This window comes from Salvia hispanica, chromosome 5 (assembly GCF_023119035.1).
Source record: "Salvia hispanica cultivar TCC Black 2014 chromosome 5, UniMelb_Shisp_WGS_1.0, whole genome shotgun sequence".
NCBI lineage: Eukaryota > Viridiplantae > Streptophyta > Magnoliopsida > Lamiales > Lamiaceae > Salvia > Salvia hispanica.
The window spans coordinates 41086129-41109905 of NC_062969.1; the positions used below are offsets into that span (position 1 = coordinate 41086129).

The 23777-nt window shown below is 39.0% G+C and overlaps 4 protein-coding genes across 9 annotated transcripts; 3 read left to right on the forward strand and 1 right to left on the reverse strand.

The window, feature by feature from the left end:
• The first annotated feature begins 880 nt into the window (after positions 1 to 880).
• LOC125187958 (serine/threonine-protein kinase 38-like) lies at positions 881 to 5421 on the forward strand. Of its 3 annotated transcripts, XR_007170684.1 has the most exons (14): positions 886 to 1117; positions 2044 to 2218; positions 2298 to 2381; positions 2524 to 2765; positions 2869 to 3112; positions 3260 to 3339; positions 3508 to 3592; positions 3959 to 4090; positions 4157 to 4270; positions 4595 to 4642; positions 4720 to 4807; positions 4885 to 4938; positions 5016 to 5139; positions 5217 to 5421. XR_007170684.1 is itself a non-coding variant. In XM_048084646.1 (13 exons), the coding sequence occupies exons 1-13, from the start codon at positions 972 to 974 to the stop codon at positions 5087 to 5089; spliced, it is 1566 nt and encodes a 521-aa protein (XP_047940603.1). In that variant the 5' UTR covers positions 886 to 971; the 3' UTR covers positions 5090 to 5421. The 3 variants fall into 3 exon arrangements, 2 of the variants coding, with proteins under 2 accessions (XP_047940604.1, XP_047940603.1); XM_048084646.1 differs by having other exon boundaries at positions 5016 to 5421; XM_048084647.1 differs by lacking the exons at positions 4720 to 4807; positions 4885 to 4938; positions 5016 to 5139; positions 5217 to 5421 and having other exon boundaries at positions 881 to 1117; positions 4561 to 4642.
• A 456-nt stretch (positions 5422 to 5877) lies between these two features.
• Positions 5878 to 8654, forward strand: LOC125187960 (protein phosphatase 2C 16-like). 3 transcript variants are annotated; one of them, XM_048084650.1, is made up of 6 exons: positions 5878 to 6046; positions 6449 to 7207; positions 7313 to 7408; positions 7501 to 7821; positions 7888 to 7993; positions 8084 to 8654. In XM_048084650.1, exons 2-6 carry the CDS (start codon positions 6686 to 6688, stop codon positions 8416 to 8418), a joined length of 1380 nt encoding a protein of 459 aa, XP_047940607.1. In that variant the 5' UTR covers positions 5878 to 6046; positions 6449 to 6685; the 3' UTR covers positions 8419 to 8654. The 3 variants fall into 3 exon arrangements, with proteins under 3 accessions (XP_047940607.1, XP_047940606.1, XP_047940608.1); XM_048084649.1 differs by having other exon boundaries at positions 5879 to 6046; positions 6449 to 7408; XM_048084651.1 differs by having other exon boundaries at positions 5879 to 6046; positions 6831 to 7408.
• Positions 8655 to 9401: 747 nt separating this feature from the next.
• LOC125188741 (protein PLASTID MOVEMENT IMPAIRED 1-RELATED 1-like) lies at positions 9402 to 13646 on the forward strand. Of its 2 annotated transcripts, none has more exons than XM_048085768.1 (3): positions 9402 to 9579; positions 10029 to 12345; positions 12462 to 13646. In XM_048085768.1, exons 2-3 carry the CDS (start codon positions 10079 to 10081, stop codon positions 13489 to 13491), a joined length of 3297 nt encoding a protein of 1098 aa, XP_047941725.1. In that variant the 5' UTR covers positions 9402 to 9579; positions 10029 to 10078; the 3' UTR covers positions 13492 to 13646. The 2 variants fall into 2 exon arrangements, with proteins under 2 accessions (XP_047941725.1, XP_047941726.1); XM_048085769.1 differs by having other exon boundaries at positions 10052 to 12345.
• Positions 13503 to 14632, reverse strand: LOC125188742 (probable WRKY transcription factor 43). The gene is made up of 3 exons (XM_048085770.1): positions 14256 to 14632; positions 14047 to 14176; positions 13503 to 13946 (listed from the first exon to the last, which is right to left on the reverse strand). Exons 1-3 carry the CDS (start codon positions 14506 to 14508, stop codon positions 13817 to 13819), a joined length of 513 nt encoding a protein of 170 aa, XP_047941727.1. The 5' UTR covers positions 14509 to 14632; the 3' UTR covers positions 13503 to 13816.
• Between the last annotated feature and the right edge of the window lie 9145 nt (positions 14633 to 23777).

The following is a 23777-nucleotide window of genomic DNA, read 5'->3' on the forward strand; positions in this document are numbered from 1 at the left end:
TTCTTCATTTTAAATATTTATTATCATTTTTATAAAATGAGTGCAGGAAGTGATTCATAATGAGGGCCGGAGGGAGTATACATTTGGCCTTCAATTTATTGTAGTACTAGTATTTTTTTTTGTTAGTTACTAATACTCCACTTTATGCACAAAGTGAAAGCAAAATATAATCAATTATGAAGGGATGATGGATCACTAGATAGCAAACGATTGACTTGTGATTACATATGAAAGTAATATTCTACCAATAATGTTAGTATAAAATTTGGAGTGCGAAAAACTCATCTAATTATCAAATGAGCAAAGTGTCAGTATATTAGATTACTAAAATGTATAAAACATAAAATAAGAAACGTTGTTCCACCGACGAATAATAATTGTCCCATGAATTTATTTAATTAATATAGTAAGAGTATCTATTCCAGCTGCCAAATAGTAAGATCTTGTCATTTGGCCCATAATTAATTTATTATCGTTACCTTTTCCTATTTTAAAAATATGTTAGATCTATTACTCATATTACCTTTTTCTATTGAAAATTTGAAACCCGCAAATCGATCAACAAACCATATTCATAGAATTATTTATTGAGTCGCTCAAAATTTAGTTTCAATATTATTTTATTACATGATTAGTTGGTTATATAAGATTATAATTAGAATTAATCTTCTCAACATAATTAAAAATGTAGTAGTGCGTAATTAAATGGTGTAAATAAATCCAGTAAAAAATGGACGACAATGAATCGCACGACTTGAATAGAATGTGCGTTGGGGAAAAGTAGAAAATTCTGTCCGGAAAATTGAGCTGAAACGACGCCGTACAGTAAAACATAAAGACTCAGTTTGCTGTAGCTTGTACGTATATATATATATATATTGAAGTAGACAAGGTATCAAGGAGAGGAGAGAAGGTACAGTGACTAATTGGAAATCTAGAGAGAGAGAGAGAGAGAGAGAGATTCAGATTGAATGGAGGAGGAAAAGAGCAACGACAAGAGCGGCGAAGAAGAAATTCTAGGTTCGAGTTTGACTATGGAAAAAGTGGCAGCAGCGAAAAAGTACATCGAGAATCACTACAAAAATCAGATGAAAAGCATACAGGAGCGGAAAGAGAGGTATGCTTCGAAATGGGATGGCGAATCGTTTGGTTTTACTGTTTTGCATATTCTGTGCTTCGAAAATGCAGCTCAGTTGCGAGAATTGATTGTGTTCCAGCTGCGATGAAATGCGTGGTTTTCGAGATCTAGTGTCTGCTTTGATATTTCTGTCGTTTTTGTGGTCTAATTGCTCTGCAGATTTAGGTTTTCAACAGTTAATTAAGATAGGAATGGTTCCGATTTTAGTGTTTCAGAGACTGAACTCTATGGATTTGCAAGTGAATTATGTTCAAATTAGGAAAATCGGTTTAGTTTCCAAGTTATGTTTGCTGTTGTATGCATAAGTATGGCAAACATTTTGCCTACTAGAGAGAGAGGCTGGAAAATCTTTCATGATCTGTTTTTACATTCAACAAAGTTGTGTGAATCCCTACTGATGAATTAGCCAATCAATGCGATTGATGCTGTTTGTTAGAATCATTGGAGTGTTTCTGTGGATTGAAAGGCGGTTTACTTTCCGGTACTTAATTTAAATACTAGAGTACTAAAAAGTGTGATGCCGGAGGCGGATGTTAACTGTGATTCTTTTACTCTTGGAACAATATATGCTTCCGTATTCTTTTAATATTAGTAGATTTTAGTGGTAGTTAGACGCCTTTAATAGGAAGTAGAAACTCAAGTGATCGGCAGTTCCAGTCTTCCAGTTCCGCGATAATATAACATTCGTAATTTTTGACCTGGAAAAGAAACTTCTCTTTTATCAAATATCAAAAGACTTGTCTGCCTCTATATGATTGTAGTGAGATTCATCTAAAAAGTTGTGATGTATCTTCCCTATAAAGATATTTCAAGCCAGTTTGGAAAGTTTAGATTGCTCTTAACTCTTTAGTGTTATTGGCGACACTAGTTTTGATGCTAATACATATATGCATGTATGGCTCTAGGAGGTGGGTACTCGAAAGGAAGTTGGCCTCTTCAGATGTGCCCAAAGACGAACAGATAAATTTGATCAAAGATTTGGAAAGGAAAGAAACGGAGTTCATGAGACTGAGAAGGAACAAGATATGTGTAGATGATTTTGAGCTTCTTACTATTATTGGACGTGGAGCCTTTGGTGAGGTTGGTGTCACTCTCGGATATAAATTTTATTTTGCATGCCATATTTTAATTTGTAATTGCTATATCTTTGACATTTTAGGTCCGACTATGCCGGGAGAAAAAATCTGGAAATATTTATGCCATGAAGAAGTTGAAGAAATCTGAAATGGTCTCAAGAGGACAGGTAAAAACATTGATATAGCATAGTTTGAATATCTTACCATTTTGAATCAGTTTTACTAATCCACTTATTATGAAATTTTAGGAAAAACTTTTCCATTAGTCGAGATGTCCTAATGTCCGTGAAAATGTTATATGTTCCACAGGTGGAGCATGTAAGAGCAGAAAGGAACCTATTGGCAGAAGTGGGAAGCCATTGTATAGTTAAACTGTACTACTCTTTTCAAGATCCCGAGTATTTATATCTTATCATGGAATATCTCCCTGGAGGTGACATGATGACTCTGTTGATGAGAGAAGACACATTGTCTGAAAATGTGGCTAAATTTTACATTGCTCAGAGTGTGCTGGCTATTGAATCTATTCACAAGCATAATTATATTCACAGGTTTGTGTGATTTGATGTATATATCCTACAAACGATTGTTACATTGATGCAATTATTTTATTTTAAGACTTAGCCTTCTGATTCCCTTTCTTTTTCTCCTCAGGGATATTAAACCAGACAATCTTCTTCTTGATAAGAACGGTCACATGAAGCTCTCAGATTTTGGTCTATGCAAGCCACTTGACTGTAGGACTTTATCCACGGTGAATGAAAACGAAGAATTGGATGATGAAAACATAAGGGAACCAATGGACATTGACGGCCGTTTTCCTGATGCTGCCAATGCTAGTAGTTGGAGAAGTCCCCGTGAACAACTTCAGCACTGGCAGATGAACAGGAGAAAGTTGGTAAGCAATGAGATGTGATGCATGTTTTTTCCTTCTCCAGGAACTTGCACTTTGGGGGGATGGTGAATTATTGCAAAAAGCAGCAAAATACCGGCATCAGATTTTAAGTTCTCTATTTAATTTCTCATCTTCACTTGTCTTTTGAAGGCATTTTCTACTGTTGGTACACCTGATTATATTGCTCCGGAGGTGCTGTTGAAGAAAGGATATAGCATGGAGTGTGACTGGTCAGTCCAATTTCCCCCCAGTAACACCCACCCCGTCTCCTATTCCCTTTATTGTTACACTTCCATCATTCGTGAAAGTTGTTTATGTTGATATTGTGGTGTGTCATTTTCGAAGCTCAAATGGCATGATACAAGGCTTTTCAACTGAATTACCACATATATTTGCAGGTGGTCACTGGGTGCAATCATGTATGAGATGCTTGTTGGCTATCCTCCATTTTATGCGGATGATCCTATGACCACTTGTAGGAAGGTACATGTCTATAGATTTACTTTCTTCTTACATTTTTTGCTGACTTAAAGGGTAAAGAGAAGATTATTAGCATACATGCATTCAATAGTTTACATTGTCCTATCGGCACCCTTCATAGCACCATAAAAATAAAAATCTCTTGGGTTTATTGTGCTCCGGCCCGCCATCCAGTCAACTGCGTTATCTTTGTGAAACAGAGAGCAACATACATATGTAACTCCCCCATTTCAATAGCTTTCATTCTTTGCATACCTCTGCACCATTCAGGCAATTCTATGCATGTGTTGTTCATTTATAGTTGTTACCTTTTATTCGTCCATCTATTTACTGTTCTGTTTCGTGATGGAGTTTTCTTATGTTCGCTAGATTGTTCATTGGAAAAATCACCTGAGATTTCCCGAAGATACCAAAATCAGCGCTGAGGCAAAAGATCTGATATGTAGGTTACTCTGTGATGTAGAGCATAGACTTGGAACAGGAGGTGCAGCACAGATAAAGGTATTACTTGGTCAACATGAGTTTCTTGTGTTCTTTCTCTCTCCATTCACACGTGAGTTAATACAGGCCCACCCTTGGTTCGTCGGTGTTGACTGGGATAAATTATATGATATGGAAGCAGCATTTAAACCGGAGGTCAATGGGGAGCTGGACACCCGGAATTTCATGAAGTTTGATGAAGTAAAAGCCTCTCTTTGCTTTTATTACATTTCACGCCTTCTATTCTACTCCACAGATAGTCATTAGTTGCATAGTGTTATATTGCGCCAATCTCTGTGATACACATGGTCAATCTCATGCCAAGACATTAAATGCCGTGACGTTTTCTTAAGTTTTCATGATAATATATCCTAAAGTTGTCTATATTACTGTTTCATTGTACTCGTTCCTCGTGTTCTTGAACGACTCTCATCTTCTAGTGTCTGACGTTTTCATTTATGGTTGCCTTTGATGTCGCTTCTTTGGATAAGACTATATAATGCAATTATGCTGTTATTTGAACAGCTGGATCCTCCAACATCATCAAAGGCTGGCTCAGGACCCTCAAGAAAGGTCTGTATATTGCACTGACAATTCTTCAGAATTTGCCAAAATGTAGTTCTCATCTTGATATAACTTTCTTCAAACAGATGCACCTTACTCCAGAAGATTTGAGTTTCGTGGGCTATACTTACAAGAACTTCGATGCTATCAAGGAGGCGCTGCGTAATAAATCAGGTACAAAGATATTCCATATCAACATCTTTTGATTCATGTTACTGAATCTTGATGTAAATTTTCATTGGTAATTGCAGGCACTGCAGAAGACACGAGGAGTACGTCCCCGACATCAGTTGATTCAAGATATGGTATGCTACATTTCAAGATGATGTATTTTGCCCTCGTACTTAAGTTTGTGACTTGAGCACTGTATTTTATATGTTAGGTGAATTCAAGGAGATGACAGAGGGAAGAGATGTGCGGATGAACTCATCAATGGATGACGTAATGTCTCCATAGTTGCCTACATATACAAGAATGGAGACATTGCGAGGCCTGTATATTTGTAGGTTCGTCATCATTATCAGTATTTGTAGGTTTGTCGTTGCAGTTCGGCTACCTAATGCTCTGCGGTGTGGTTGTACAGTATTGTTGGGAACCTCAAACCTGTAGGGATGCTTGTAATAGAAAATTTAGGACTTGGTCGGCTGGCTGCCCAGGTTGGTAGGGGGACCTGCTTCCTCTTGTGGCAGCTTCTGGTTTTAGACGACGATTTATTGCATCTCTATTTATTCGGACTTTATCAATCATGTTTTCGCAGTGGATAATAAACTCAAGGTTTCTTTTCCTTACATGTATTATAGCTTTCGATCTGTTAATTGCTGAAAATAAGACATTTATTCTATTGTTTCCGATAATATAAGAAAGCATTTACGCAAGTTAAAGAAAAATTGAAATAATGCTAACTTTCCCTGTATCCTTGTGCTTTTGTAGTTTCACAATCCCCACTCCCCTCTCCTTCCATTCATTACCGTCCTTATCAAATCTGTGTACAAGAAATATCTAGGGATGAAGTGAGCATTTTGGGTTTCGATTCGATTTTTTATCCAAACTGTACCAAACCCAAAAAATCGAATTTTGTTCAAAACTCTAGAACTGAACCCAAAAACTGAATTTTAAAAATCGAACTAAACCAAAAAAATCAAAATTATATGAAAAAATCGAAAAACCGAAAATCAAACAAAAAAATATTAAATATGACCTAAAAATACTAGCGTTTTTGTATTTAGATTAAATGTTTTTTAACTTTCGGTAATTTTACGCTCTTGTTCATTCAACCAACACAAAACTACCAGCTGCAAAATCGAGCCACAAACAATTTCCGGTTGGATTCGTGGTTTCTTCCTAAACAATTTTCTTCTGTTAGCTTCAAGAAAGTAGAATTGGCGGTACCTGCTTCAAAACAAGCAAAAGAAAGTAAGAATTCAGCAGTAGCTTATGTTCCCCTTTGTTCTGCTGATCTCACTTTCCCCTTTTAGATTATACATAAATTGAACTATTAATGTGATTATTGGTTGAAAGAGGAACTAGACTACGTAAAGGGTCACGATTACGTTGCCTCAGATCCTGGTAAAATCTTTCTTGCAGAGAAGAAAGATTGTCTTTTTTAAGATTTCATGTGATTCTTGAAACTCTTGTGTGTGTTAGAATTTCAAAATAGTGTTATGTGACCTAATTGAATGTGTGAGCTTTTTTGGATTTTCACATCTCTTTTTGTATATTGTAGAATCCTTACTTTCACATTTCTGTATTTGGTGATTTATAGTTTGATGCCCCTTTTTCACGGATTCTAGTTGGTGTTTTGTTTTCATCAATCAGATTCGACCAATTTATTGGATACGCTGCGATTCGACTCTGCATTTTGAGTGTGATGGTTTAATCTCTAGTTTTTTCGAGGTTCTTTCTAGAAATGGCTATGAATTAATGTGACAATGATAGGGCTTCAGTTTTAAATAGCTCTTGCTATTTAGTTATAGGTTGTGATGGTGCCCTTTAGATTAGGTTATTGTGATTCTAAGTTTTGCAATACTGAGGTTTGGAGATTGCTCGATTGTTATGAGCTTCGAGCTGATGGATAGCTTGCTTTTGCGTTCTGAGATTGAAGCACCAACTAGTGTAGATGATGAGAATGAGGGTTCTGCCTTGGGTGATTTGGGAAGTGAGATAACTTCTGTTATTTTCTTGGATTCTGATTCTGAAGAGAGTAGGAGCGGGGTGTCGTCTATTATGGCTGCGACTTATGAGGGCGAAAACTGGCTGCATAGTACTGATGGAAGGCAACTGAGCGAAGATGGCTCGTTGTTATTGGTTGGCGATCCTAATCTTGATGGACTGTCTATGGTGAGTGATGCTAGTAGTTTATGTGGTTTAGAAGTGAAACCTGAAACTGGGATGCCCTTCGCGGACGTTGAGAGCAGTAGAAGTGATGTTGAACTTATATCCAACACCAGTGAATCTCTATCTGTAGCAGTTGATAGTGGAGAGGAGATTGTAGATGGTTCCAGCTCGAGACCATCTATGGATGTTGTGCCATTGGATTTTGGATCGAATGGGAGAGCAAGCCGTAGTATTTTTGAGGTAAGCTATGTGCCACTTTGGGGTTTTACATCCGTTCCTGGTAGGAGAGCGGATATGGAAGATGCAGTGTCAATCGTACCAAATTTAGTGGAAATCCCTCTCCAGATGCTCGTTGATCGCCCTCCTGATGGACTGACTTCCCGTGTGACTCATTTGACGGGGCATTTCTTTGGAGTCTTTGACGGCCATGGAGGCGCTAAGGTATGTATCTCTTCGTTTTTCCAGTATCCTCACATAATAAATGCTACACATCAACGTAGGAACACTCTTGATTATAAAGACTTTGTTTTCAGGTTGCGGATTATTGTAGAGATCGTATTCATTCTGCTTTGGCTGAAGAGATTGAAATAATCTCTACAGAGTTAAGTGATGAAGGAGATAGAAGGGGATCTCGTGAAGAGCTGTGGACGAGGGTGTTCACTAGATGTTTCCTCAAGGTGGATGGTGAGGTTGGAGGGGAAGGCGGTCGCGCACCCATTGCTCGGGAGACTGTTGGCTCGACTGCCATTGTTGCCATAGTTTGCACGTCGCATATAATAGTGGCTAACTGCGGTGATTCAAGGGCTGTTCTCTGCCGTGGGAGAGAAGCTGTTGCCCTATCTGTGGATCACAAGGTAAGCAATCATGTCGCCTCGAGATGAGATTTTTTTTACTAACATTATTGTTCTCTGTCTCTTAAGCCCGATAGGGAGGACGAATATGCCAGAATCGAAGCAGCTGGAGGTAGGGTATTCAACTGGGACGGATGCCGTGTCTCGGGAGTTCTTGCCATGTCTAGGTCTATTGGTATGTTCTTCATAGCCTCCATGTACACTTACAATGGCGTATTTGCAATTTTGTTGGTGTTTGAATCCGATGGCATTAATGTCCTTGTAGGAGATCGATATTTGAAGTCTCTCGTGATCCCTGATCCTGAGGTGACGGTTGTCCCACGGACTAGAGATGACGAGTGCCTGATTCTAGCCAGTGATGGTTTATGGGATGAGATGTCAAACGAGGAGGCTTGTGACGGTGCTCGTAGGGTTTTGCAGTTGTGGTACAGGAATAACACAGCCCCACCTCCATCGGAGAGGGGCAAGAGCGTGGATCCCGCATCACAGGCAGCAGCTGAGGCTCTCACGCAACGAGCTCTTCAGAAAGGGAGCCGGGATAACATCTCTGTCGTTGTCTTGGACTTGAAACGCCAAAGAAAGGGTAGGAGCAGACCTTAGCATCGTCGGCTCCCGCCAACGACGGTTGATCTCGTTATGTGCTGGCATTTATCAGTGGTGGTCAGGATAGGTGCTCACAGACTTGGTTACAACATAGCATTGTAGATGTTACTACTTTGAAAGTGTATGTTATAACCTTCTACCTAAACGGGTGTGTGGGGGTTTTCAACCTTTTGTTGTAATTGAATAAAATAGCCTTTTCATGATTAATGAAATTCTTGGTTGGATTGTGATTAGTTGAAAATATCAATACAACTATTAAATTATTATGATTACTATCGTTACACCCACTTTAGTGATGGGGAGGATTTAGTTTTACATATGGTGAATTAATTAAGAGGCACGAGTTTATTATGTGTATATCATAATAGAGTCAAGATCAAGTGTTTGAATTGTAAGAAATATATTAGCCAACTCGTGTTATGAACATTGATATGTGCTTTATTTTTATATTTCTTTTGAATTAGTATTAAGTTTTTTTAGGTGAACTGTGAGTAGAAGAAATTAACTCTACGAGAAAAGATCGAACCGCTCGTGCACGTGTATGGGATCGAAACACAAGCATATTTGCGTCGTCCATAACTTTCCATCTTGATTTTATGATGTATTACATACCATTTTGTGCTTAGACATTGAAATAAGGAAATTAACTATTTATTTTCTCAAATGACCCAATTTATCATTATATTGAATCCTTTCGATTAAGAGATCAAATTAGACTTGTATATATATGAGATTGTAACACAAGTAAATGTATATATCGTACATACTAAGACTTTTGAAAAAAAATATACTAAAATGCAAACAATTTAAAATTAAATTTAAATACTACTACTATGTTACATGATCAACTAGTATATTATATTTATAGGAGTACCTAATTTTCTACTGTGTTCACATTTCTCCTATTTTTCTTGAAAAAGAAAAAGTGAAAAATGTTTAAATGGCGGAATTAGGTAATCTCCGACAACTAAGACAAAAAAATTCATTTCTTATCACTGCTGCCAAAGAGGAAAGGGATATAAACTGTGGCCAACTCCAAATCAGCTACAGTAAATAGAATTTTGAAATCTCCAGTTCAATTTAGGTAAAAACGAAGAATTTCGGGAAGGAAGAGGAGAATTTATTCAGCTCAGCAGTTTCTCTCCCCCTTGAGTTTCTGTAAGTTTCAAAGAATTGTTTTTTTATGCATGATTTGTGGAATCCTATTGTCTTCAAAGAGGTATTTGTTGTTTGTGCCGTTGTTACAGCTCTGTCTGAGATCATGGTTGAAGATTTTGAACTTTGTTATTGATTGAATTGTTATAGTTCGGATTGAATCGGAGGTTTCTGTTGAGTGTTGTTAATATGTTTCTTCGTTTTGTAATTAGGCTAATTTTACAAATTCAAATGAGGGTTTTATCTCAGGATTGGTGATTTGGGTAGAATTTTATGGATCGTTTCACATTAGGAGTTGGTGAATTATGCCTAAGAAAATAATGAAGGAATATTTAGCTGCTATCTTGATTTCTATTGGTAAATCAGCTGGAATCTTTTTTTTGTAGTTAGTGCTTTATTTGTTTCAAGATCAAATGTAAGAGCTCATTTTGATTTTTTTTTTTTTAATATAGAAGGGTTATATTTATGCTCTTAGGGAGATTTTGCTTAAGAAGGGAAGGGCATGTCTTCCAAAATGGAATCCATGAAAAGTGATGATGAAGATATTAGCTGCGGGCTTTTATTGCGCGACATTGAAGAAATTAGCAAAGCCCTTTACTTGCATAAAAGCCCCCGAGATTCATTTAATTCTACGTATGACTACCACCGAGACGTGGCTGCTAAAACTGGCGTCTCAGAGTCCAAATCTGATGTCATTATTCGAGATTCATTACATAAGGACAAAAAATCATCAATTTGGAAATGGAACCCTATAAAGGCATTGACCCACACCCGGAATCAGCGGTTCAATTGTTGTTTCTTTTTGCATGTCCATGCTATTGAAGGACTTCCAACTTACTTCAACAACCTTAAGTTGTGCGTGACTTGGAAACAGAAGGCCAATATGTTGCGAACTCAACCTACTCAGGTCTGTTCAGGAATGGCTGAGTTCGAAGAGACTCTCTTGCACCAATGCAGTATTTATGTAGGTAGAAATGGGCCCCATGGTACAGCAAAATACGACCCCAAGCTCTTCTTGCTTCACGCTTATGTTATAGATGCACCGTCACTTGATATAGGGAGCCGCTGGGTTGATCTAACGAGGTTGCTTCCCCTTACTCTGGAGGAATTAGCAGGGGATAAAAGTAGCTCAGGAAAGTGGACTACCAGCATTCAGCTCACAGGCCCGGCTAAAGGTGCAGTTTTAAATGTTAGCTTTGGCTTTTCCATATTTGATGGTAGCTCATTGGAGCCTGGCTATCTTGCCAAAGTTCCTGATATTACTAAGGAAGGTGGACTAGATTATCTATCTGACTGTGATATTAGTAGAAAGAACCAATTTAACAATCACGGTACTGTTCCAGTGATGCCACTCGAAGGGTCCTATCAACACTCCCAGTCGGAAAAATTAAAATTACTTGATGAAATGTTCCTAAGGCAAGGGACAGAACTTTCTCAATCTGTCTCTTTGTTGCATCAGAAACTTGATGAGAAAAAGATGGGTGATCACACAGAGTTTGACTTCTACAGTCACGTTGACTCTAACCCCTCACCTGAGCCTGAGTATGTGAGTGGCCAGACTACACACGAGTTTGATGTCACTGAAATTGGTGTAATTGAGCAGGGTATAGAGGTATCATTGAGGGATAAAATCAAACCAGAAAGTAGTAGTAGTAAGAGGTTTGACTCTTCTGTAATTGAAACAATTGATGTTGCTGAAATTTTCAAGGGAGAGGAGGCCAGTTTTGTTGAGTATATTGAATGGAACTCGAAGCTAGATGTGGATAATCATGACGATGAGTCTGAGTGTGCAACTGATGGTCCTGGACACAGAGATAGTAGTGCATTTATTAGTGAACCAGCCTTTGAAGAAGTTGATTTAGATTTCTTTGATCTGCTAATGACTAAACCATCAGACTTAGATTCTCTGCTAGATAGCAGCACATACAATGAGCTTCGGATGTGCATGAGATCCGAGTCTAGAAACAGAGCTCAAAGATTGAGGAGATCACATAGCTTGGATGACCTTGTGCTTGCAGAATCAATAGAAAATGATTTTCTCAACATGTTGAGCATTGACCAGGATATAGAAGGTGTAGTTTCTGGTAGTGGCCATGACTCGCCAAGAGATATCCTCGGACTGTGTGAAGAGGATCCCGTAGCTTGGGGAGTTTCCGTTCTCAATGCTGATCTGATGGCAGAGGAGGAATCATGTAGCTTTACTCCTGCTGGCTATGAGAAAGTGGCATTTTCAGTTGGTCTTGATTTATCATTTCCCATTCCATCTGTTGAAAAGAATCACCGAAGTTCAGACCAATCTTTAAGGGAAAAAAGAAATGCTGAAATGTTAGAGAACTTGGAAACAGAAGCTTTAATGCATCAGTGGGGCCTGACAGAGAAAGCATTTCAGTATTCGCCACGTGCTACCTCTGGTGGATTTGGAAGTCCGGTCTATCTCCCTGCGGAAGAACCCTTACAGTTGCCCCCTATTTTGGAAGGCAAAGGTCCAATGGTTCAGATGAAGGATGGTGGTTTCTTGAGGTCAATGAATCCCTTGCTTTTCAGAAATGCAAATAATGGTGCTAGGTTAATCGTGCAAGTTTCTGCTCCAATTGTGCTACCCTCATCAATGGGATATACAACATTGGAAATAATACGATGTTGGGCATGTTTAGGAGTTGAAAAGATGTGTTTACAGGCAAACAAATTGATGCCTCTGGAAGATGTCACGGGGAAGACAATACAGCAGGTGCTGGAAGAAGCAGAATTAGCATCAAATGCTTCCAATAGGTCTGTATATTCTAGAGTCGATACATTGGCATGAAGTTCTCAATTCATTTAATATTTATGTTTCTGAATCTAAATCATGTGTGTTCTTTTTCTTCTTACTTTGGAACCATTTACAGATGGGATGAGTCGTCTGTTGTGGAGAAGAAAACGGCGAAATATCAGCCACATGGCAGGAGTTATGATTCCCTATACTCTTGCTCCAACGCGGATCAGATTGATTCTGATTATGTGTCGATAGAAGATCTTGTTCCCATGGCTATAACAAACATTGAAGGACTTTTAGTTGAAGGGCTAAAGATTCAGGCTGGCATGCCCGATCAGGAACCGCCTTCTAGCATTAAGATCCATCATCCTTTGACCCCATTCTCCTCAAGAAAGGCTTCAGAACCTTCTAGTAAATTTGGTTACGTAAGAGCTTCTGACTTGTCAATTCTTGATGCCGATGAATTAATCAAGTGTTCTTTGTCATTGGAGGAATGGCTGAGGTTGGATTCTGGTCAACTTCATATTAAAGAAGCAGGTCATGAAAATATGTTGAAACCTTTTGCAGCTCATTGTGCTGAGCATCTAGAATTGGGCAGTGATGAGCTGAAAATGGATGATGAAATGGTGAAGCTGTTAGATAGGAGCGGTGGTGCTTTTGGTGAAAACTTCAGAATGTGCTTAAAAGTGCAGCTTAGAGACCCGCTACGTAACTATGAGGTGGTGGGTTCCCCTATGCTAGCTCTGGTTCAAGTGAATCGGGCTTATTCGCCACCACAACCAGAAGTGATCAAACGAGAAGATGAAGAAGCTGATTCTGAACATGGTAGACAGAATATCTATCAACCAATGTTCAAAGTCTCAGAAGTCCGTCTTGCTGGATTCAATGTAGCGCGGCATGGTGATAAGCAGGTTTGGGGAAGTAGCAGGCAACACCAATCTGGATCGCGCTGGTTGCTCTCGAGTGGTATGTCAAAGTCCAAGAAGAGTACTGTCTCAAACTCTAACATAGTTGTGAGATCATCATCGGGATTAGTGAGGAAGGCGAAATCCGGAGATGTTTTGTGGAGCATTTCGGTTCCCATTGAAGGCCAAGCAGCTACATGGGATGAAAGTATTGCCTTAAATGTTCATGTAAGAGATCCTGATATTATTTTCCCATAGAATCTGCCTAGTGATGAAAAAGGAGCAGAAGAATAGCTTCTTTAATTTATTAGTAATAGATAGGTTTTGAAAAATGTAACAAGATTTGCTGCACATAGCATCACTGTACAAAATTCTTCATAAATTACCAATCCATTGTGTTTTTCTACTGACTAGCATTGCTTCTCTCTCCCTCTCTCTCTACTGATTGGAGTTTATTCTTAATATGTTCACTGCAAACAATGAACTTCTTGTAGCAGCCTAAATATTGATGTTTGTCGATCATACATCGTCAGAGCGCATCGCCATCATCTGCAAACTCAGGTAAACTCTATGAGTTTCTAAACTACAGTTGATAAGGACCTTGATGGTTGTGAATTCCCTCGTACGTTGTCACAACGTAGAGCGGGTCCTCTTTGTCTCGTTCGACTCTCTTCTTCACTGGGCATCCTTCTACTGAACATCTATAGTAGTTCCTGTTTATTACATGAAATATTACATATATGCATAGGTTCTTCCAAGAAAGTGTATGTATATATATATATATAGAGAGAGAGATTGATTCATTATGCATACCTTGGATTAGGGCTGTTTTTCACCATCTTCTTCCCATACTTTCTCCACTTGAAACCATCATCAAGAACTTCAACTTCAGATTTGGTCTTGAAAGCAACTTTCTCTCTCTTCTCCTCTCTCCCACCGTCTCCTGATAACAATGAAAAACAATGTGTTAGATATCTCTCTTATCCTACACCACAACTAAAGTCTGATATATATAGCCTTACTATTGATAGCCCCTTCAAGAAAACTACTGCTGCTGCTGATGGCGCTCGTATAGCTCATATTCTGAGAATCGTAACAAGCAGCCGAGAGAGGGGAAGAGAACGGCGGGACCTCCTCAATCCAGTCGTTGAACTCAAAGAAATCCGAAACCTCAAAGCCCGGTTCGTGGGCCGGGCTGAGAGACGAACCGGGCCTGATTGTGTTGTTCGGGTCACTGCTGCGATCCTCATCCATGATCACCAATTGAGCATCCATGGATGTTTGCTATATAAGTGTGTGTGATTGTGAGAGCTCAGTGGGAGGGGGTTTACTTGGTAAGCTTCCTATTGTATGGAGAGAAGCTTCATGGCTGCTGCTTATTAAGTGGTGGCTAAGGAATTTTGTTTTGGGCCCAACATAGGCCTAACCATCATAGCTTCTTGATTTAAAGTGACAAGTCGATAGCGACCCCGTCCCCTAGCGACCCCGTTTCCCGCACGGCGTCGTTGTGGCAAACTTCGTGAGGCGTATTCGTTCTAGTTATTTCAAGACTCAAAGTTACGAGATCGTGAAAGATGAGAATTATAGAACTTAGAGGTCTATATCGACTAATTTTTTTTATATTGTAAGCGTGATTGTATGTTGATCTTATGTGATATTACGTAGAAAGGTAATTTTATCGAGTGCACACCGAAAATAACGATCAGAAATTTCTAAGAAATCAAATTAAGGAGGAAGGACAAGAAGGGGTGGGGCATGGCATGGAAGACTTGGGAGTAGACTTTTACTATTCTTTGTGTTTTGCCTATTACAAGTCCAAGTCATAAGATTGTTGAAATCAAAAGGTTTTTGATATTATTCTTTCAATTAGCTGTGTCTTAATAATTTATTAATATCAATTTTGTTAGTTAGTCTACCAATTACACATAATTTCGAATTAAATTTGAAGGTAGAATATCAAAATGGTCGACAAATATTTATTGGATGCCATTTCTTTTTAGTGCTTTAATTTTATCTTATCATATCCCACACTTTCGGCCACATTATAAAATCATGTGAACTAAATTTATATAGTATTATTTTTAGGTTAAGTCTACTTACGTCATAAATATGACGCAATACGTGATTTTATGGTACGAGAAGGGCATCCATGATTCATGCTAAATTAATTAAAGAAAAATAAATCAGTTCACATTTGGATAAAGCGCAGCAAAGTAGATCTCTAAACAATGAAAAAGCATGATAAAATAATAAGCATGTAACTACTTTAAAAAATAAAAAATCATGGTAATCATAATATCTTAACCGGGAAGATTGAGAATGCGATGCTTATTCGTGTAAGAATGTCTATCTTTGGAATTCATTATAAATTTATAATACGTACGTGTTTCACAATTGACACACATTATTTAATCCTTTTTAGCCTTAAAATATTAGAGTATTGTTTTCTTATTAATTTCGCCTCCATTGCTTTTGCAGGAACTTTGGCCTACTGCATACTTATATATGGACTTTTCAAATGTTCTATAATATGAGAAGCAATTAATCAATTATAGTCCAGATTCATAGAACAAGACAAATATGATTTAAATATTAATTAATTTATAGAAGCATAATTAGATAATATCACAAAATTTAACTTGTTCTTATAATAGACAATCTGGAAATAATAAATAATTTTAATTCATCAAAATTTAGAGAAGGGGCCTTATTCTTTATAAAGACTTGTCTGGTCTTGGACTCTTGGTCGGCAAAGTCAATAGCTATATTTAAATTTGCCAATTTAATTTAATAATAAACAATGAGACTGTACTCTTTGATAAGTGGTTTAACACTTTGACTCCAAATCCAAAATTGCACGTCAGAAAAAATAAATTCAGTCAATAAAAAAGTTGGGTCACTAAAAATTAATAATGCAATGACATGCCCAAATTTGATGGTAGATTGTAGATATATTTATTGATAAGATAAGAAACCATTTAATTTTCTTAGTTCTAGAGTTTTTTTTTGGTCTTGGTCAGAAATGATGATATTAAATCAAAAGTCTAGTCAATAAGTCAATGTTTGGTCAAATTGGTATGTTTCCTAACTTTATTTTCTTCCAAAAATTGGAAATAAATTAAGGGAAGTGATAACCTGCGTAAATTATGCTTATATAATTAAACTTTTTCGAGATTTTACATTAAAAATCAATTTATAAATTTAATTAAATATCAATATATTTAAGAAAAATATATTTATTAAATATTGTATAATTATTTCTAATCAAGCTCAAAATAATATTGTGAAAATTTGTCACAAATTATTGATCACATGTTTTCCTTTTTATTTCCATAGCATATATAGCTAATAACAAAATTAATTTGTAATTTAATCTATCCTTTTAAAAGTCTTCGACCATTACGATTTATAAGAGCTCAAATAGAAAAAAATAAAGCAAACTAGGTATTTTTATTAGAAAGTACTTGTAATTTCAATCTATTCAAAAACATGTTATAAGCTATTTTAAGGAACTTGTAAGTTTATGTACTTATAAAAATGTTAAATATTATATTTAAATAAAAAATGTGACCCTAAAATAGGTATGAGTAGTGATATTTTTAGGTATTTTACATATAAAATAAATTATAAGTATTAATTAATGTAATCTATTACATATTTATCCTCTTACTAATCATTTAGGAAAGACTAAGTTTTCCACGATCGACATTTATACAGTTAAAGAATGAGAGGTGCGATTAAATACAAACTCCTATCTATAATACAAACTACAAATCCTACACACTCCTTGCAAGTAATCAATGGTTAGCAATGGACTTCATATGTCGATGTCAACGTCTAATACAATTTCTGCCACTGGTGGTGTATATGGAATTCGTTTTTTTCATCAGTTACTTCATCCCTCATTTCACTCCCACCTTGCCGTATTATTGACAACAAAATTATGTAACTGCTTACTTATGTGAATGGTCAAAGACGAGTCCCTAATTTATTTGCAATCTACCAAACTACCAATATTTCATTAAGGCCGAAGCATCTATCTCTCATTCAGCCATAAAATTTAAGCAGTTTCTAAGGAATCAACATTTCGATATCGTCGTCGTTCTCCTCTGGAAATTGATCACATAAATCTTCTCCGAAGTTCTTCTACGGAGTATATTTGTCCGGTGTAAGCTCAACGTCCACGTTTGTGTTGAAATGAAGATGTTTGACGAAACTCAAGGTATTTTTCATGCAAATTTGAACTACAGATGTATCATATTTCCGGCAGCACTTCTGGAAGAAGAATTCGATCAGCAGTAGAGAAGACTATCATACTACCGAATGTCAGTAAATGTCTACAAGTGGTTTCAGTTTCAAGTTTTCATTCACATTTTTTAAGTATCACATTTCACTTTTTTTCACTTATGCAGCATGTTTTCAAAATGTCAACGCCCCTACTTAAAATTAGCTTTAGCTTAGCTATAATACGACGAGGCCGACTTGAAGCTATAGGCCAGCCATAGGCCAGCCACTCTCTCTCCCTGTCACGTCAGCAACACTAAAAATCCACCTGTCACATCAGATTTAGGCCAACCATAGGTCAGCCGCAATAAAAATAATTCAAAATATACTACATTTACGGAATTAAAATTATGATTAAATTACGGAATTAAATTTACGACACATATACGGGAAAATTCATTAATTGCATTAAAAAAAGGTATATAGATAAAAAAAAATTACATAATACAGAAAAAAAACTAACGGCGTGCAGCCCTCCGTGCCCACAACTATTCAATTATATCCTTTTGGAGTTGAATATGAGCATCCACTTGTCGCATGTCGGCAAATTCCTTGAGGCGGCCGGCTTCATGGAGAGGTACCCCACGTCGTACGCTAGGGGTGGCCGTTCCGTGGCTTGGACCGGCTTCATCGTCGTTGGCCCAACTAGTCAGTTGTACGCCTTCGTCTTCGACGATCATGTTGTGCGGGATAATGCAGGCGTACATTATTTGGGAAACGCATCCGACATCCCACAAACGCGTTGGACCCTTAATTGCCGCCCATCGAGACCGGAGCACACCAAATGCGCGCTCCACGTCCTTGCGCGCCGACTCCTGTCGTTCCGCAAAGTAGGCCTTCCTTTCATCACTTGCGTGCCTTCGATCGTCTTCACAAAGACATGCCACCTAGGGTATATCCCATCCGCCAAGTAGTAGCCCATATCATGTCGGTTGTCGTTGGCCACAAATGAGACGGCCGGACCGACGCCCCCGGCACTTCTCGTTGAAGAGGGGAGACGAGTTCAGGACGTTGAGGTCGTTGTTCGACCCGGCTACCCCAAAATACGCATGCCAGATCCACGAGCCTCTGTAATCAGCTACGGCCTCGAGGATCATCGTGGGATTCTTTGACTTGTAGCCGGTCGTGTAGGCCCCCCTTCCAGGCAGTCGGACAGTTCTTCCACTCCCAATGCATACAATCTATGCTGCCTAACATCCCGGGGAACCCATGCTTCTCCCCGTGCATCTGCATCAAATTCTGACAATCTTCGGGAGTAGGGCTTCGAAGGTACCGCTCACCGAAAATGTTCATCACGTCCTCACAGAAATACTTCAAACATTCCAGGGGCTGTCGACTCACCGATGTGGAGGTACTCATCCCACATGTCCTGCCGCGCCTCCGTAGGCCAACTGCCCCTGATTGCCGCCGTGCACTTTTGAATAGGGGTGTGGCCGGGTCTGCCAGCCGCATCGTGCCTGAAGCGGAAACACAGATATCGACGCTCCAAAGCGTCAACGATACGCATAAACAACTCCCTGCGCATTCTAAAACGCCGCCGGAATATGTTTGCGGGAAACCGCGGGTTCTTAGAAAAGTAGTCGTCATACAGCCGCTGATGTGCAGCTACGTGATCCCGATCAATCACTGCTCGGCGGTGGACAACCCGTGGAGGGCGAGGTATCGCCTGCTGTTCCACCCTACGCATGTACCGCTCCATCTCGCGGTTCATGTAGGCCTCCATAGCCTCGTTCATCCTCCTTTCGTACTCCTCAGCATCCCCACCACTACTACCACTGCTACCACCCGCGTTACTCATCGCTCGATGATGCTCTTGTACAGAAAGTTAGAGAGAGAGAAAACTTCGTTAAAACAAGCGGTGCAAATGAAAATAAAACTAAAATCGCGTTTATATAGGTTTAAAAAAAAAATAAAATTAAAAATCGTCGCTGGCCGATCAGGCCACCACAATGGCGGTCAGCGCATCGGCCAGCCGCACACGATCGGCTAGCCCTGGCCGGTTTTTTCGCCGATCGCCCGCTGGCCGCCTCCAATGGTTCAGCTAGCCGACCGGCTAGCCACGCGGATCGGCTAGCCTGCATTGGAGATGCTCTTATCTACATATTCTAAATAGTAAGATTATTCTTTTTAGTTCTCATATTGGTAAGATAATTCAGCATTATATATATATATGACTATGATCAATACACGCGGCTTGGCTATAGACTATAGTAGTACTCCATTTCCTTGAGTTATTACTATCAACTTATGGCCTGCTTTATGCAAAAACTAGTCATCACCTACAAACTATGCATACAAAATTCTCATATTTTTTTTCTAAAATATTCTACTCCTATATAGTAGTAACTGGTAGCAAGTTTAAGCACATCACTTTGACTTGACACACTACAATTTTGCGACTAAATATTCTCATGTCATAAATTTGATTCCATAATTATATTTTCATCAACTGATATACTACTTAGAATTATTTTAATAGATGTCGGAAGGTCAATGTTTGTTTTGTATCATGTACTACAGTAGTACTATTTATTTCGCTATATCAAAACAACTCAAAGTTGAAGCTATAAGTTGATAATCTACCAACACAAACCGATCAATAATACGTACAACATAACGGTCAAGATTCCATGCCTAGAAAATGATGAGGAGAACGTGAATATTTTGATATCATTCAATTTGGAGATTTGGAGATTCATGGGCAACGTTAAATTTGAAATGATTTCTCTACTAATTTAAATGGTGTATTTAGGTTGCATTAAAAAATGAAGTAACTATTATAGCCAGACTCCTGAAATCTCTCTCTGCTCTAATCTTCTTAATTTCGACATTTTCTAGCCGACTCAAATCGTCGACGACGTGAACGTGAAGAATGACGACGTGAAGAATGACGAGAAACATGAGGTATTTCTCTGTTTCTCTCTCTCTCTCCGCTCTAATCTTCTTAATTTCGACATTTTCTAGCCAGACTCCTGAAATCTCTCTCTCTGCTCTAATCTTCTTAATTTCGACATTTTCTAGCCGACTCAAATCGTCGACGACGTGAACGTGAAGAATGACGACGTGAAGAATGACGAGAAACATAAGGTATTTCTCTGTCTCTCTCTCTCTCTCTCCGCTCTAATCTTCTTAATTTCGACATTTTCTAGCCAGACTCCTGAAATCTCTCTCTCTGCTCTAATCTTCTTAATTTCGACATTTTCTAGCCGACTCAAATCGTCGACGACATGGACGTGAAGAATAACGACGTGAAGAATGACGAGAAACATGAGGTATTTCTCTGTTTCTCTCTCTCTCTCTCCTCTAATCTTCTTAATTTTGACATTTTCTAGCCGACTCAAATCGTCGACGACGTGAACGTGAAGAATGACGAGAAACATGAGGTATTTCTCTGTTTCTCTCTCTCTCTCTCTGCTCTAATCTTTTTAATTTCGACATTTTCTAGCCAGACTCCTGAAATCTCTCTCTCTGCTCTAATCTTCTTAATTTCGACATTTTTTAGCCGACTCAAATCGTCGACGACGTGAACGTGAAGAATGACGACGTGAAGAATGACGAGTAACATGAGGTATTTCTCTGTTTCTCTCTCTCTCTCTCTCCGCTCTAATCTTCTTAATTTCGACATTTTCTAGCCAGACTCCTGAAATCTCTCTCTCTGCTCTAATCTTCTTAATTTCGACATTTTCTAGCCGACTCAAATCGTCGACGACGTGAACGTGAAGAATGACGACGTGAAGAATGACGAGAAACATGAGGTATTTCTCTGTTTCTCTCTCTCTCTCCTCTAATCTTCTTAATTTCGACATTTTCTAGCCGACTCAAATCGTCGACGACGTGAATGTGAAGAATGACGACGTGAAGAACGACGAGAAACATGAGGTATTTCTCTGTTTCTCTCTCTCACTCTGCTCTAATCTTCTTAATTTCGACATTTTCTAGCCAGACTCCTGAAATCTCTCTCTCTACTCTAATCTTCTTAATTTCGACATTTTCTAGCCGACTCAAATCGTCGACGACGTGAACGTGAAGAATGACGACGTGAAGAATGAGGTATTTCTCTGTTTCTCTCTCTCTCTCTATGCTCTAATCTTCTTAATTCCGACATTTTCTAGCCAGACTCCTGAAATCTCTCTCTCTGCTCTAATCTTCTTAATTTCGACATTTTCTAGCCGACTCAAATCGTCGACGACGCCTTGAATTTGTATAGGATTAGGTTTCCTAATTGGGATAGGATTATGTTTCCTAGGCCCAGTCTGTCTAATGTGTGCCTATATATATGGGAGTAGAGCACATAATCTGTATCTGAAAACTGCAGTCATAATACAATTTGTTCTCCGTTTTTGCCCGTGGACGTAGCCAACACAACGTTGGTGAACCACGTAAATTCTGTGTCTATTTACGTTCTTTTGTTTCTCGATTCACAATTGCCCTATTTGTCATAACAAACTGGTATCTAGAGCCTTGGTTTTCGAACTAGGGTTTTGAATTCCGCTGCGAGGGTTTTGTCCGGTAAATCGAGATGTCTGCTCTGAACGTGAAGGTTGACAAATTCACCGGGAGAAATAGTTTTGGTTTATGGCAGATCAAGATGCGATCTCTGCTGAAGCAGCAGGGTTTGTGGGAGCCGCTCAAAACAAAGAAGGCTACGGAGGATGATAAGGAGTGGACAACCCTAGACGAAAAGGCCCACTCGACCATCATATTGAGCCTGTCTGACGATGTTATCATCGAAGTTGCGGATCAGGAGACGGCTGCTGCTCTTTGGGCGAAGTTGGAGAGTCTATACATGACGAAGTCTCTAACCAACAAGTTGCTCTTGAAGCAACGTTTGTTTCGGTTACGCATGCAGGAAGGTACGCCCCTTCGGGATCATCTGGAAAATTTGAATAAAATTTTGCTAGATTTGCGTAATGTTGAAGTTAAAGTAGAAGACGAGGATGCTGCTTTAATTTTGCTTGTGTCTCTGCCTGAATCTTACGAAAATTTTGTTGAGTCTTTTATGACTGGCAAGGAAACTCTTTCGTTGGAGGATGTTCGATCTGCTCTCCACATCAGAGAGGATCGTCAACAGGCAACGAGTTCAGCCACAGAAGATCTGCCATCGGGATTATCTGTTACGGGTAAAGGACAGAAGAAATTCGGACAGAAGAAGCAGAACTCAAAAGGTTCAAAAGGTCCTAAAGGCCCTAAGCCAGATGACATCTGCAGATATTGTAAAGAACCAGGGCATTGGAAGGCTGATTGTCCAAGGATAAAGAAGAAATTGGGCAAGAAGGAAGATGCTAACGGTTCTGCGACTGTGGCAGAAGCTGATGACACAAATTCGGAAGAAGAATTGGCCTTGGTTGCGGATGAACAGCCACACTGTAATGATGTGTGGATTTTGGATTCTGGAGCGTCATATCATCTCTGTCCTCACAGGGAGTATTTCAACACTTATGAGCAGATAGATGGAGGCAATGTTACCATGGCCAACAGTGTTGTCTGCAAGGTGGTTGGCATCGGCTCAATCAGGATTAGGACTCATGATGGGGTCTTCTGCACCTTGAACGATGTTAGGCATGTTCCACAGATGACGAAGAATCTGATATCCCTGAGTACATTTGATAGTAAGGGGTTCAGTTTCAAAGGTGAAGGTGGAGTAATGCGTATTTTGAAAGGTTCGAAGGTGGTTCTGACAGCTTTGAAACGGGGTACCTTGTATGTTCTGAGAGGTTCCATCGTAGCAAATTCTGCTGATATTGCATCATCCGAGGTTGCAACCAAGGATATGACCAAGCTGTGGCATATGAGGCTCGGTCATATGGGAGAACGTGGCATGAGAATCATGTCGAATCGTGATTTTCTTTCGGGCCATAAGGTGCAGAAACTTGATTTCTGCGAACACTGTGTGTTGGGGAAGCTTCATCGCAGCAAGTTTCCAAAGAAAGGTGTTCATCGAACGAAGGGGACACTTGACTACATTCATATGGATTGTTGGGGTCCCTCACGTGTTGAGTCTATTGGAGGACACAAGTATTTTGTGTCGATGATTGATGACTACTCGAGAATGACTTGGGTGTTTATGATGAAACATAAAGGTGAGGCATTCAAGAAGTTCAAAGAGTGGAAGACTCTAATTGAAAACGAACAGATAACGGTCTGGAATTTTGTTCGTCTGAGTTCGATGAGTTTTGTAGGAGTGAAGGGATCGTTCGCCATCACACCGTTAGACATACACCACAGCAGAATGGTGTGGCAGAACGCATGAATCAGACGTT

Bases quoted from the DNA above. Each gene is read 5' to 3' on its own strand.
- LOC125188742 (XM_048085770.1), bottom strand. From the start codon at position 14,508: ATGGATGCTCAATTGGTGATCATGGATGAGGATCGCAGCAGTGACCCG. The intron at 14,177-14,255 runs GTAAGGCTATAT...CATTGTTATCAG, and splicing joins TCTTGAAGGGGCTATCAATA to GAGACGGTGGGAGAGAGGAG. The intron at 13,947-14,046 runs GTATGCATAATG...TGTAATAAACAG, and splicing joins AAAAACAGCCCTAATCCAAG to GAACTACTATAGATGTTCAG.
- LOC125187960 (XM_048084649.1), top strand. From the start codon at position 6,686: ATGAGCTTCGAGCTGATGGATAGCTTGCTTTTGCGTTCTGAGATTGAA. The intron at 7,822-7,887 runs GTAAGCAATCAT...CTGTCTCTTAAG, and splicing joins CCCTATCTGTGGATCACAAG to CCCGATAGGGAGGACGAATA. The intron at 7,994-8,083 runs GTATGTTCTTCA...ATGTCCTTGTAG, and splicing joins TGCCATGTCTAGGTCTATTG to GAGATCGATATTTGAAGTCT.
- LOC125187958 (XM_048084646.1), top strand. From the start codon at position 972: ATGGAGGAGGAAAAGAGCAACGACAAGAGCGGCGAAGAAGAAATTCTA. The intron at 2,382-2,523 runs GTAAAAACATTG...TATGTTCCACAG, and splicing joins AAATGGTCTCAAGAGGACAG to GTGGAGCATGTAAGAGCAGA. The intron at 4,808-4,884 runs GTACAAAGATAT...TGGTAATTGCAG, and splicing joins GGCGCTGCGTAATAAATCAG to GCACTGCAGAAGACACGAGG.
- LOC125188741 (XM_048085768.1), top strand. From the start codon at position 10,079: ATGTCTTCCAAAATGGAATCCATGAAAAGTGATGATGAAGATATTAGC. The intron at 12,346-12,461 runs GTCTGTATATTC...AACCATTTACAG, and splicing joins GCATCAAATGCTTCCAATAG to ATGGGATGAGTCGTCTGTTG.